General features: G+C 53.6%; 1 protein-coding gene across 1 annotated transcript in view; it reads left to right on the plus strand.

Annotated features, from left to right (window-relative positions):
* The window catches only part of LOC119102636 (uncharacterized), a 21860-nt gene extending 16197 nt beyond the window's left edge, over positions 1–5663 (plus strand). The window contains exons 4-9 of the mRNA XM_037226091.1: positions 1359–1484; positions 1886–2058; positions 2369–2459; positions 3923–4102; positions 4576–4785; positions 5181–5663. Coding sequence (XP_037081986.1) covers positions 1359–1484; positions 1886–2058; positions 2369–2459; positions 3923–4102; positions 4576–4785; positions 5181–5332 — 932 coding nt within the window. The 3' untranslated portion in view covers positions 5333–5663. The remainder of the gene's footprint in view (positions 1–1358; positions 1485–1885; positions 2059–2368; positions 2460–3922; positions 4103–4575; positions 4786–5180) is intronic.
* The last annotated feature ends 7667 nt before the right edge of the window (positions 5664–13330 follow it).

The following is a 13330-nucleotide window of genomic DNA, read 5'->3' on the forward strand; positions in this document are numbered from 1 at the left end:
GAGAGAGAGGAGAGGAGAGAGGAGGGAGGACGAGATGAGAGGAGAGGAGAGAGAGAGAGAGAGGGAGAGAGCGAGAGAGGGGAGAGAGAGAGAGCGGAGAGAAGAGAGAGAGGAGAGAGAGAGAGAGGAGAGAGAGAGAGAGAGAGAGAAGAGAGAGAGAGAGAGAGCGAGAGAGAGAGAGAGAGAGAGAGAGAGAGAGAGAGAGAGAGGAGAGAGGAGAGAGAGAGAGAGAGAGAGGATGAGAGTAGAGAGAGAGAGGAGAGAGAGGAATGGGAGAGGAAGGCAGAGCATCTGTGCTGCTGGCTTGTGCTAAGCATACTGTTGCAGTTGCTGGCATACCCGCAAGTAGGAACTTTCTGATAAATGATGTGCACTAAAGCGGTCACACTGCAACTGGAAGTTCAGTATGGTGCCCAGAGTACCCTATTTCTCATCAGAGCCGGCATCGGAATGCACGCCCGGCAGTGCGGTCTAGGTGCCAGACGTGTCACTCATTCCGGTTCCGTTCGTGCCATGATAGGCTGTAAGGCGTCCATGCAGGGCGTTAGTTTGCTTTTCCGTTGAAAAAGGGGGGGGGGGGTGGCCTGCGCCTCCCCTCAACTAATGTTGCGAAACTATGCCCCATTCTTCCGGATCACCAGTTGTCCATTTTCAGTGAGGAGGTACAGCATGAGCCAGCCTCGAATGCATCTGCTGAGAATGTATGTCACTAAACTGTGTGAGGGCTGAACACCGTGTTCTTTAGAGCGTTATCGCGTCAGCTGTTCGACGGCTGATGTGATTCACCGAGAGCCTGAGTAAATGACCTTCAGTTCAATGATAACACGCGGGGAATGCGAACCACGAGACATGCCCTTTTCTGCTGCACCATACAAATTAGCTCCAGCAATGCATGACGACGTACGTCCACCACGCGCATGACAAGTAACACAGCCGGTTGTTTCGCCAGGCTTCGCTGAAATACAACGTGTATACAGCCAATCCAAACGACGCACTGACGATCAACGTGGCTGCCAAGCCCAAAATGAACCAGCGGGAGTGTCTGAAGCATACCATAGGTGAGACGAGTGACGCGCCTATTGACTTCTCTAGCTGTCTCCTGTCTCACCTGGTCATCAGACCACTCGTCAGCCTCTGCTCGGTTTGGTCTTAAATATGTAGTGCGATGCGAGGGAATGTCATGGGAGGAGGATCTTGACCAGCTTGCAGTGTTCCTGTTCTGTGAAAGCATCAGAAGACACTGCAGTGCCTAATCCAATTAAAAAGTGCTCGAACGCATCTCTCGCTCAACAGGCTTTACACATGACAGCATGCCTGCCTGGTTGTCATGATAACAGAACAATGTTGTGCTCTTTAAGACATCTGCGTCAGCTACCTGAAGGAGGATAGCGAAACCAATATGGCTGTGGTCGAGTTGGACATGGTCAGCGGGTTCATTCCCAACAAGGGAAGTCTGAATGACCTCAAGCAGAACGTCGAGTTGGGTAAGTTGCATTTGGTGGCATATAGTAGACATATGTCTTGCCGTTGCCACAATTGCCTGTTTTCACAGACAGGTCGCTAGATCTGGGTTTTCGGTTTTCACCAGCAGTTCGTCGAATAAGAGTGGTCTGTTTTAACTAGCAGATTGTCTGATCTGAGTTGTCTATTTCCACTAGCAGGTCGTCAGATCTGAGTAGTCGGTTTTTAACGAGCAGGTCGTCTAATTTGAATTAGTTCTGCCAACACTAGGAATACATTCTTTGTCTAGCAATTATTGACACATGAAACAACATGACATGGGGTTTGATCTGAGTTGCCAGGCTCTTTAGATAAGCTGTAGGAGTTACCTACCGTTTCGGAGGCTTATCATGTTTTCTGACGACCGGAAACATGCTCCATTCAGGTCTGAAGCGCTGGGAGGTCAACAACAACAAGGTGGTCTTCTACTTCGACTCGCTGGATGGAAAGGAGCGCTGTTTCAGCATCATCGTACAGCGGGAGCAGGAGGTGGAAGATGCCAAAAGGGCGGTGGCCAGCGTATATGATTATTACCAGACGGAGTTCGCCCGGAGCACGGTGAGAAAAAAACCCTTACGCAAACGGCATCAATCTGCATCAGGCTGCAAACTATGCAAAACACGTTAGAACTATGCAGTTTGTTTTCAGACTGATAAATCAAAACCTTTCATCTAGCCACATATCACCTGAATATATTTTCTCTACGCGTGTGGTCCGAATAATTGCACAGCAAGACGTATTTACGAGCATAGAATCATGGCTCTGCTCTTCTTTCTGCGGTCGGCTGTCGAAGTTGGTTGATCGAAAGTGTGCTCTGTCGTCCGACGATACTGTATGGCGCAACTGAATTGCTTTTGGGTCCCTTCAGTCGTACGCCCTGGACGTCAACTGCGACACAGTTCTACCGTGGCCCATTGACCCGGTTCCACTGCCTGTGTTCGAGAACGACCAGCAAGGAGGTAACGCTGCCTGTGCCGCACTGCCCTGCTGAGCTCAGTAGGACGCGCTGTCTGCCAACGACAAGGACTGAGGACGCTTGTGATTATTGGGGAAGACACAGACAGCAGTCTTCTGTAATTTTTTTTCATATGGGTTGTGTCATTAATGAGACATCGATGGCATCGAGGGTTTCTAGCTGCGTCTCGCGCGTCCCTGTCAGTGTGATCGCGGTTTGGTGCTAAGAACGGTTATGGACGCTATTGGTTACCACCCGAGCACCACACGTCTTTGAATGGACACGAGCTTTTGACTCCTTACAATGCCGGCCGGTCGCCACGATGTTCTGTTTGTAAATGTTTTGTCCGGTTTGTTCTTTGGTAATCATACCATGAAGGATATAGATGAGACTGAGCTGAGTGAAGTTACCTCAATCACGCTGCTGGATATCGCGTTATCAGCTGTTGAGCCGCTACGCTTTGCTTGCGCTTTGAGCTGTCACTTCACTCGGCATCTCTGCCGTGTGCTGAATCACGCTTTTCAGTGAACTTTGTGCACAACCCGGTCGATTGATATATAGTCGGAGACGTTTACTCGCTGTAACATCGACAATAAATGCAACAATGGCTGTCAGTAGCACTTTATTGTCGACTATGCTGCGGCAGAGTGCAGTGCCGCCGCCTGCCTCGAGGCCTTTACACGTTGAATACGACGATGTTTCCTGCGAGGCTGAGCAAATGATAGGTCCGCGCCAGGCTGGCCCCCCTGCCAATGCCCTCACTGGGTTATCTTGAAACAGGCACGCGCCTGGCGTTGATCTTTGTGCGTGACAAGCTACATTGCTCAGCCCGTCGCCTTCGTTGCATGGGGTCTACTTCAGCATGACGGCTATTAATACGGCCATGTCCTATCAGCCTGCGCCGATAGTCCTGCATGTTTCTCTGCCGGTTTATGTGGATTCGCGTGCTAGAAAATGAGGACCACTGTAATACCGGGCAAGCTGGCTGTTTGTTCTCGTGAATCTGGTGGACGAGTGTCGTCCACGTAGACCGGGGATGGCCAACTACGGTAAAGATGAACATCGCACGCCGCTTGCGTGCACATTGGGATCTGGAATGTGGCTGGAGGCGTGTTCGCCGAACAGGCAGTTATTACCGGAGCTGATCAAGCCGTGGCAGTCCAGGTTGCCGGCGAGCAGCTATCATCTGAGCGGTGAGTTGGTCGGCACCGCTTCCGCTGCCGCCCGCCGCACGCTGTTTCTCGCCTAAAAGCTCTCACTGTCTGTTGCACGAGCTGTCTGCTTCGCAGCGTATCGGTCATGAGTGCGGCCGCTAGACGAGACTTCTCAAAACGGTGATGACGAAGGCAGTCGACAGCTCCAGTGTCTTGGTCACCGCGTGTACACGGCAACCCGGTCCGGACGAGCTCTCCTGTCGGTACGTGCAGTCGACGCTCGTGCCTCACAGCCAACCCGGTCCATTGTCAGCCGGGTCCGAGTTCCGCGGCTTCTTCCTACGGGACGACAGACCGCAGCTGCCGGAGGGCCCGGAGGGCGTGGCCCCTCGTCTGGCGGCGCCGCCCCTCGGCTTCAGAGGTGCAGAGCAGGACACACCGGCGGCCGACGGCCGAGAGGACGAGGAGAGGAAGGACGACCAGGACGACGACGGTGAGAGACGTGAAGCATGTCATTAATGTGGTGGCGAGGAGCCAGCGGTGAAATAGCAGGGTAAAATCGGCCACCTGGACTGACTTCAGTGTGTGACAGGTACTAGGGAGCAAGTGGTGGCATCGTCAGGGTGCAAACTATCTACTCACGTTCTAAGCATGCGTTTTGGAATATCGCGGATTTCAGTAGTCAACAAAGTCATTACTGAATCGCATGGGTTCCGCAGCATTATCCCCAGCCGACGACATGTTATTCTGTCCGTGTCCCATCCCACTGCTTTGCCCGTCGCACGCCACTCGGGGAGCGGCTATATCACTACTTCGACGCCACTAACTGCCAGCGACGTCACCCGCGCTCAAGCACCGCACCTTCCGGCGCTGAGCGGCGCCCGGTCCTCGACTCTGGCACTGGCTCACACCGCACTGAGCCGCCGCTGCGGCGTCGCTCACACGTCGTGGCCTGCTCCACCGCAGGGCCCGTCTGTCCGATGTGCCTGGACAGGCTGCGCAAGGAGGACTTCAGCCACTACCTCTGCCTGTACGGGCGGGTGCTGGTGGCGACGCTGACAGAGGAGGGCACGCTCCATTACCGCTCCTCCTGGGCTCTGGAGGGCAAGCCCACGCGGCTCGGGGTCCAGCAGCCAATCGCCATGACTGATGGCTGCGACTGCGTCCTTGACACAGGTGAGCTGCCTCGCGCCAGTGGCTACTAAGCCCGCGTGCGGCGCACTCGGCCGCCACCGCTGTCGCTGGCTGCGTGAGCTGTCTTCACCGACCGCGTGTGCTGTCGCCGGCTGTGTGAACTGTCTTCACTCACCGCGTGTGCTGTCGCCGGCTGTGTGAGCTGTTTTCACCGAACGCGTGTGCTGTTGCCCGATTTGTGGCAGGCTGCATGTGAGATGTTTGACTCTGCCGGCGTGACAATCCTGGTGGTTGACGGCGTGGTTTTACGGCGCACCCGTCTAAGCTGTTACTTCCGTCCCTGTGCGGCCCTGTTCCCATCTGGCAATTCGTTTTACGGGTGTCGGCGGTCGCTCTATGTTAACGTGGCTCCGTCGCTACCCACTGTGTGTGTGCAGGGAGGCCGCTGTACGTGTTCGGCATGACGGAGGACCAGCTGGAGCAGTCGCTGTTGCCGCTGACCGACGAGCACGTGCTGGCGGCGGCTCCTGGCACCGTGCAGCTCCGCAAGCGTCAGGTGGAGCTGGCTCGCGAAAGGGGCTGCCAGTAAAGCTCGACAGGCTGCCGGTGATGACCCGCGGGGCTGCCGGTGATGACCCGCGGGGCTGCCGGTGATGACCCGCGGGGCTGCCGGTGATGACCCGCGGGGCTGCCGGTGATGACCTGCGGGGCTGCCGGTGATGACCCGCGGGGCTACAGGCTTTCGCTGCGTCGGGCACCGTAGCCACGCGACTGTCACGTGTGCTGATGGGCGTGTTTTGCATCGTTCATGGGAGGCTACACTGTCGCGGTGCAATGTCCCGCCGCTGGGTACTGGCACATGCTGGTCCCGCGCGAGTTTGACGTCATGTTCACATTTGTTCGACGGCATTCGATAATATATGCTTTACTATCATTTGCTGTGGCGGGTTATGACAACATCTCGCTGAAAATACTGCTGACTGGTTATGTCACTTGAGGAATCTTCTTTGCTTAGGGGACCTGAGATCTGAAGAGGATACCTACCACTCACAGCACAATATTCCATACAAAATAAAGTGCCGCTCAGACTGCAGAAATGCGCATTACAAGGGAACATTAGCACTTCCGAACCGAGCACGAACCAGCCGAGCCAAGCACGACCTGGGCACGAGCCGAGAAAACCGAGCACGACCTGGGCACAACACCACAATCGTGCACCTGCAACACGAAGTGTTGCAGGCAGACGGGTGGCAGGTGACGTTCGACCAGACCCAGTGGCTGAGCGAATAATATAAATGGCACCGCCAGCAGCAGAACGGCCGCCACTATCCTCTGCACCTCCACCACAGTCATCTCCTCCGACTGCACGGTAAACGGCTTCCACCCAGGCCACCAGCCTCGGCTGCTGGTTGTTGTCCCTGACAGTTTGGGGCAGGTCAGGTCACAACACCGAGGTGCCCACAGCAACCGCACCTAAGGAAACCCCAACAACAAGATGTTAAAAGCCCGATGCGAGTAATCTTTGACCTCAGCTCCAGCCCAGACATGAGCCGTTACAAGGGTCATGTTCATGACTGAACGTTTGTCGCGCGGGTTGTGGGACGGCGGTGTCACGTCACCACCGACAGTAAGGGCGGGGGACAGGACGACACGCAATGGGTGCTAGGAGGACCCTTGCCCCCCCCCCGCCCCAGATAGGCACACCAGCTGCACGCATTAACCCGTAGTGATCAGATGAGCCACGATTCCTACCATTCTGAGCTAGAACTTTGGCGAAGACTAGCAAAACGAGTTAGTTTTAGGTAATAAATACCAACGAAGACAGGCATGATAACACGACTCGAATGGCTAGCCATCGTTAGTTTACGTGCAGCGAAATCAGCATAGTCGTCTTTTGATAGTTAGTGTTTTTTGATAGTTATGGAGTACACAAAATTCAAAAATTCGAACTCTTCTCTAAAACCTTGAACTCTGTCGAGGTGACTTTAGTGAACCATGAAGAATATGGGCTCCACAGACTACACAGCCAAGGGACACCAGATATTATGCACCGCGGGAATGCAAAATTATCTTGCATTCGGGCTTGAGATACCAGGGATTACGCGGCAGCTGATAACGGTGGCGAAACTTCGAATAAACATCGCCATTTCGTACATCTTGAACTTTGACAATCGTATTTGTTTTGGTCATGCCAGTATCCAACCAAATATGTCAAGAGGAACGCGCAGATTTGTTACGGCGAAAACTCACCTTTGTTGTTACCCCCCCCCCCCCCCCCCCACCCCTCCCTCCCAAAAAAGCACACACAATGTTTCGCAAGTCTCAAAAAGGTACCTTAAATGCATTCTGACACCAACGAAGTATTTCAGTGGATTACTTGTTAAGATTTTCATCCGAAGGCCGATGAGGTGTAAAATGTAATCCTCATTTCGATAAAGTTTGTTTTTCGTCCCGCCGAAGCGAAATGACTCGTTTGCAGCTCGTATGTTGTATGCATGTAATCTGTTACATACGTGCTGGCCTGTCAGTGAGAACGCGTGCGGTGGAGCCGCGCGCGAGTAGGACACTAGGGAGCATATTAGTGGTCTCGGTCAGGGGCTGGAGGTCCATTTCTCTCCACCGCGGGGTGTCTTCCGGCTGCCACTCTGGCGACACGGGGTGGGACCCCCTGGTCGATCCAGAGGCCCTTAGAGGAATACACCATATCACATTTGTCCTTTCCTGACGCTTGAGGCCTTCTGATTCGCGCAGACGGTCCCGGATCGACGTAGGGACCCTTAATGGCGCAACAACATCGTAACAAGCCCATGCTGGAGTTGGATTGGAGAGCCCACCGTTCGGCACTAGGGACGCTGACCGGCGCAGGACCTTCAAAGTGTCTCAACGTGAACACTTATCATAAGTTACAATGTTTCCTTTTATTGTCAGAGCGCCCGACCGGCGCAAGAGGTTCTCTGTCACTCGGCTCCCAGCATCGTCTCTATCGAACAAATGTTCCTCCGACCGAATCGAGGCCCCTTATTGATATAGAACCTCCTGTTCCTGTTAGGCACTGGGCCCCTGGTCGATACAGGAGCCCTGCATTGTTGCAGGGACTCCGAGCAATGCAAATCACAGGCTCGGTCCCGTCCCTGCTTAGGAAATGGGCCCCATGAGCTTAGACCGGCACGGAGCTGACTGTTCGATGTTGGTGATCTCTGGCCGAAACAGAGGGATTCTCTGATCCAGGGGTCCCAACTGGCACAAAAGACCCTCTCACTGATGTTTGTCATCACGGTCCTATCTGCGGGGGTCCTTAATGTGACCTACAGAGAGCGCTTTAGGCTCTTCAGCCCTCTAATCGGGTCGCTGATCTTTGGTGGTGAGGGACCCTTCCGCCCCTCTTTGGACTTCCTCAAATAAAGCCTTGACCGACTCCGGGCCATAAGCCGGCACATGACCACTGGAGACCATGGCCCCCTTGGGACCCGCATTTTCTCAGGGAACATACAAACTGTCCAGGAGGATGTCGACTGATATTTCAGGTCAGGACACTATCGGTCGCAACTCTTTTTGTGGCCTACACCCAGTCCTTCGGGCTCTTATCTTCTCCAAGCGAGCCATCGATCGTCCGTTCCAATGGGCTGCCCGGGCCTCTCTTCGGGCCTTATCAAACACTGACCTTGGTTGGTTCGGGGCTCCTAGCGAACACAGGACCCTGTGTTAGGTACTTCGGGCCCCTAGCACATACAGGTGCCCCCCGAGCAGTGTAAATCGCTGGCCGTGGCTTTGCACTTGATCGGGTATTAGGCGGTGCCTGACCGTCATATAGGATCATATGGACTCAGAGAGTCCGCGATCGGCGCAAAGGCCCTTCGTCTGTCATCTGAGGGCCCGTCCCCGTGGTCTGATATCCCTGAATAAGATCCCACCAGCCATTCGGACCTGCTTGAACACTGCCTCTGGCCGACTCGGGGCACCTTACCAACACAGGACCCCGTATTGGGCTGTGGGGTCCTGATAGACACTGGGCCCCGACCAATCTAAATGTCTGGCTCTCGCTTCGTCCCTGCTTGGCGAGTTGGCCAACAGGCCCATGCAGACGCGTAGCCGACTATGCGTTATTGGTGGTGCCTGACCGACATGTGGGCCCTTTTTGACCCAGCGGGCCCCTGATCAGCGCGGTTGGCCCTGTGGATGGTATTGACGTGCCCAGTCCTTCGGGCCGGGCCCCCGAATACGACCTCGGCCGGTCTTTGGGCCGTTAATCGTAGGTCCCGAGAAGCCCTACGGGCTCTTCGAAACACGTACACGGGGCACATGTCCTCTGCCTGTGCTTCTGCATGACGTCCAGTTGAATCACGTCACGCCACCACGGCGGGGGTGCGGGATCCAGAGGAGAGGTCTGAGGGTGCTGGGGTCATGGGCTGAAATAGGAATCACGTCAGGGCTAGCGACACTAGCATCGTCGACATCAAGGTAAGCATCGCCACCGTCGACGACACCCAGATGAACATCACTACCGTCTATAACATCCAGGTGAACATCACTACCGTCGCCGACATCCAGGTAAGCATCGCTACCGTCGACGACATCCAGGGGAACATCACTACCGTCGATGACATCCAGGGGAGTATCAATACCGTCAATGACATCCAGGAGAGTATCAATACCGTCGACGACATCCGGGGAACATCAATACCGTCGACGACATCCAGGTGAACATCACTACCGTCGCTGACATCCAGGTCAGTATCGCTACCGTCGACGACATCCAGGTAAGCATCGCTACCGTCGACGACATCCGGGGGAGCATCAATACCGTCGACGACATCCGGGGGAGTATCAATACCGTCGACGACATCCGGGGGAGCATCAATGCTGTTGACATCCAGGCCAGCATCAATGACTTAGGCCGATTTTGAGTCCGTGACAGTGATGCCCTTCCTCTTGCCGCGTAACCCATGTTTGGTGGGCGGGCGGGAGGCGGAGGGGCGGCACCTCAGAAAGTTGCGTTTAGAGTGAAAGAAACGCAAAACGAAAACGTCAAAGAAAACGCAACGAAAACAACGCAGAAATAGCAAGATTCTTGGCCAACTTATGCAGTAGAGACCAGCTCTAGAGCAGAGAAAATATCTTCTAAAGCCGGGTTCAGAGGACAGGAATGGGTCGAATCAATCCCCACCTTACCACTAAATCGATATAATGGCCAACGCAAAGGACAGGAATGGGTCGAATCTATCCCGACTTTACCACTAAATCGATATAATGGTCAACGCCGTGGTTGAATTTAGACTCCACCTTCAGCCGGATGGCTCTCTGGCTTCAATGTTGGCCGTGCCATCCATGTACTGGTGCTTGCAGCTGGGGACCAAACTGCATAAACACGCTCACGGATAAGGACGTGAAAGGTCAGGTCAAAGGTGGGCGTAAATGTACACATACTAAGAGCTTGGATATGTCTGGACGGCGCGGCTTTATTGACGTTGAGATTGTGGTAATTCGTCTCCTGGAAGCACAGGCCGGAGGATGTTTTTTGGTATATGAATAGAGACGCCGCCCGGGTTTTCCTGCTGTCCCGTTGGCACATCCTGCTGCGCACTGCCCACTGACGTCACCGTGCGAGCGGTGCCAGGCGGTCTTGTAACAACGTCATAAATACCGAACACGCGCTGCGCCGGTGTATCCCCGCCCTTAACGTCCGTCAATCTAGCAGCAGCTTGATATCCAGTTGCCAGTTGGATATTCTGGGGCGTCACGATCGCCTCCAAATTTGGTGTGCATGACCTTCTCGACACGCTGATTCCGAAAATCACCAGTTAGATATTCCGGAATCGGATATCCCGGAATATCCAACTGGCAATTGGATATCAATCTGCTGCTAGATTGACGGAGGTCGCCCTTATCCAGTGCCACCTACCGTCTGGCGAGGTAACAAGGCGACGGCGGCGCTGCAGCGTCACTGGACGGCTCCCCGTCGTCGCAGGAGGGCGGCAATGACGCCTCTCCGGCTGCTTCTCCTGTGTGGTGTAGTGGCTGCCGAGCCGTAAGCGAACCCTCTATGTCTTTCTTCCACCCTCGGGGCCGATCATCAGAGCAGGACATTTGGACAGGAGTGTAGCAAAATATTTGCGCGGGTTCAAGCCTCGAGGAAAGTTTTGCCATTTTTGTATGTGCATTTAAACTGATTCATTCACAGCATTCCATGCCATGCTTTTTCGGGCTGTCATAGAATCCATCCTGTGATCTGGGGTGCAAATCAGCATGCGCTTTGCTGCCTTGTCACGACAGGAACAACACTTGCTTGGCTGGATAAGGTGACACCACACTGCCGTCTGTAGATATGCACTATTGCTATAAGTGAGCAGAGATCTAAATATTTTCAGCAAAGCACAAGATAAGTGAACCAGTGGGCATTATTTCCTGTGTATTGGGATGGGCTCAATACTACACGTGTAATTTTTCTGAACTAAGTGTGACACGTTGGAGTTTTTTATACATTTTTGTGGAAGTTTTTAAGAGGTTTCAGTAGCCGTTCCTATGCTTGTGAAAACGTTTCATCTGCACTGACCGCGTGGAAGAAGGCCTCGTGCCAGCTGCACTTGGGGAACCGCTTGTTTGAGTATATGATAGCGCGCTCTAAGTAGGGCACTTGTCACGCGCATTGTACTACGCGCCTGACATGACACCTGGGCGAGAGACGCGAACGGTGAACGCACCGCAATAGGGGACTCCTCACAGCACATGATGTTGGCCACGCTTATACTGAGCACGGTTCAAGGTATGGATACAGCCATGATAATACCAACACAGCAGAGCTAGCGGTCCATCATTACTCGATAAACAGCACAAAATTGCGGCGACACCAGATGAACCCACTAACTAGTATGACGCTTTTGCGGCGTCGTACGCGTGAGATGCGACTAATATGAGTGTTATCACCACGCTGAGGATGTCCCAAAAGGCGCATGGACTCCGTCCCCTTCGGGAATTCATACCAACTAATGCGTTGAAACGTTTCTCCTCCATGAGCTTAGCGGAAAAAGACGCAATGATGCATAACTTCCGTGCAAAAATGTATTGCTATCAGTGTGTCTTGGCTAGTTTTTAGCTGCCAAGGCCTGGCAATTTTAATCGATGCAATTCGTTTAATTTTTGAATGACTTCTGGTTTTGGAAGTTGGGGTCAAATCATTACTCAAGCACAGCTGTTTTTGGCTGATACAAGTCAGAATCATGCTTAGCGCGCGTAGTTAATATGGCCGGATCCCTCTCGATTTAAACCACAGTGAATCTTATTCACGACCTGTCTGGAAAAAGGTGTTACTGCCCGTTTCTTGGGTCGATCACTGGCGCGCCTGTGTGGAGAACAGTTTTGAGATTGATATGTGATTCGTAGCCTGTACATTGGCTTAAGACGTGCACATTAAACCGTTGGTTTCACGTGTTCATTCTTTCCGGTCGTCAGCATCTGACTTCGGTTGATAAAAACGCCCCCAAACTGGAAGGTGCGCGGTTTGCGCGCGATGGTACCTGCTAGTTTGCGCGCGAGAGTACCTGATATTTTGCGCGAGACTCGCCAATGCGTTTGCCCGTCTTCAGCTCGGTCAGAGTGTTCGTCTTGGCGATGCCTGCACTTGTTTTCCACCCTTGTTTTTAACTAAATCGGGGTATATTTTCCATGCTTATAGAGTTTGTCGAGAAATTAATATCTGCTGGCATGGAATAATGCACGACAGCGCTGCCTAAAGACTTGCTGGCCAATACTTTGGAAATGCTACAGCACGCACATCATAGCTGCGCTAATCATTGCTGAGGGCTGCGATCAGACGTTGCATAGATTACAAGCTCATGGAAAGCTTAGCTGGCCGACCTTTTGACGGTTCGCTTATGCCATAAGAGCCCAATCTGGTTGGCCCAACTCACCAGCCTGTGTTGTTACTCGTAATAATGTCGCCAGTGTAACTGGAACCTGATCCATTAAACGGTGCCCAATAAATGGCAAGCCAGCACCAGCGCTCCACCACAGCCCGGTCGGCGGTGGAGGGGGTGTTTGTTGCTTGCCCATCCGCAGCGCTGATACCGACCAGACGGCTGCGGTGGAGACCATCGTCTCCGGTCGGAGGGGGTGGGGCCAGGAGGAAAGGGGGGGGGCCTTGCCGGGCATCGGAATCCAGCAGACGCGACGGCGAGCGCGCGAGTCCGCGTGGGGCCGCACGTGCTCGCCCGGGCTCCCCGTTGATTACTTTTTGGCTGATAATTTCTAGTATGCAGAGCGTGCAGATTCCTGAAGTAGTTCGCCAGCACACGAAGGACCAAAGACGTTCCTGAGGCCCGACACCTCGAGGCCCGGCCGGTCGGTGTGCGGAAAAGAGATCGGCACATCCCCATGGAATTCTCCGAATAGATCTGACGAAGAATGGCCATGGGTCTTGGTTTAATCAGCATTCTTGCATGCGGTGCATGCGACTTCACTCGCGTTATTTCCGTTTGGTAACAAAAAGGGCGTTAGGCAGGCGATGTCGGTGGCCTTTCCGGGCCTAGGAGTCGGGCATAGATGAATTAAAAAAGCAAAAGATATTGCCAATCGAATGACTCGCACAGCGCAC

Source organism: Pollicipes pollicipes, unplaced genomic scaffold (assembly GCF_011947565.3).
Source record: "Pollicipes pollicipes isolate AB1234 unplaced genomic scaffold, Ppol_2.1 Scaffold_5724;HRSCAF=6776_pilon_pilon_pilon, whole genome shotgun sequence".
NCBI lineage: Eukaryota > Metazoa > Arthropoda > Thecostraca > Pollicipedomorpha > Pollicipedidae > Pollicipes > Pollicipes pollicipes.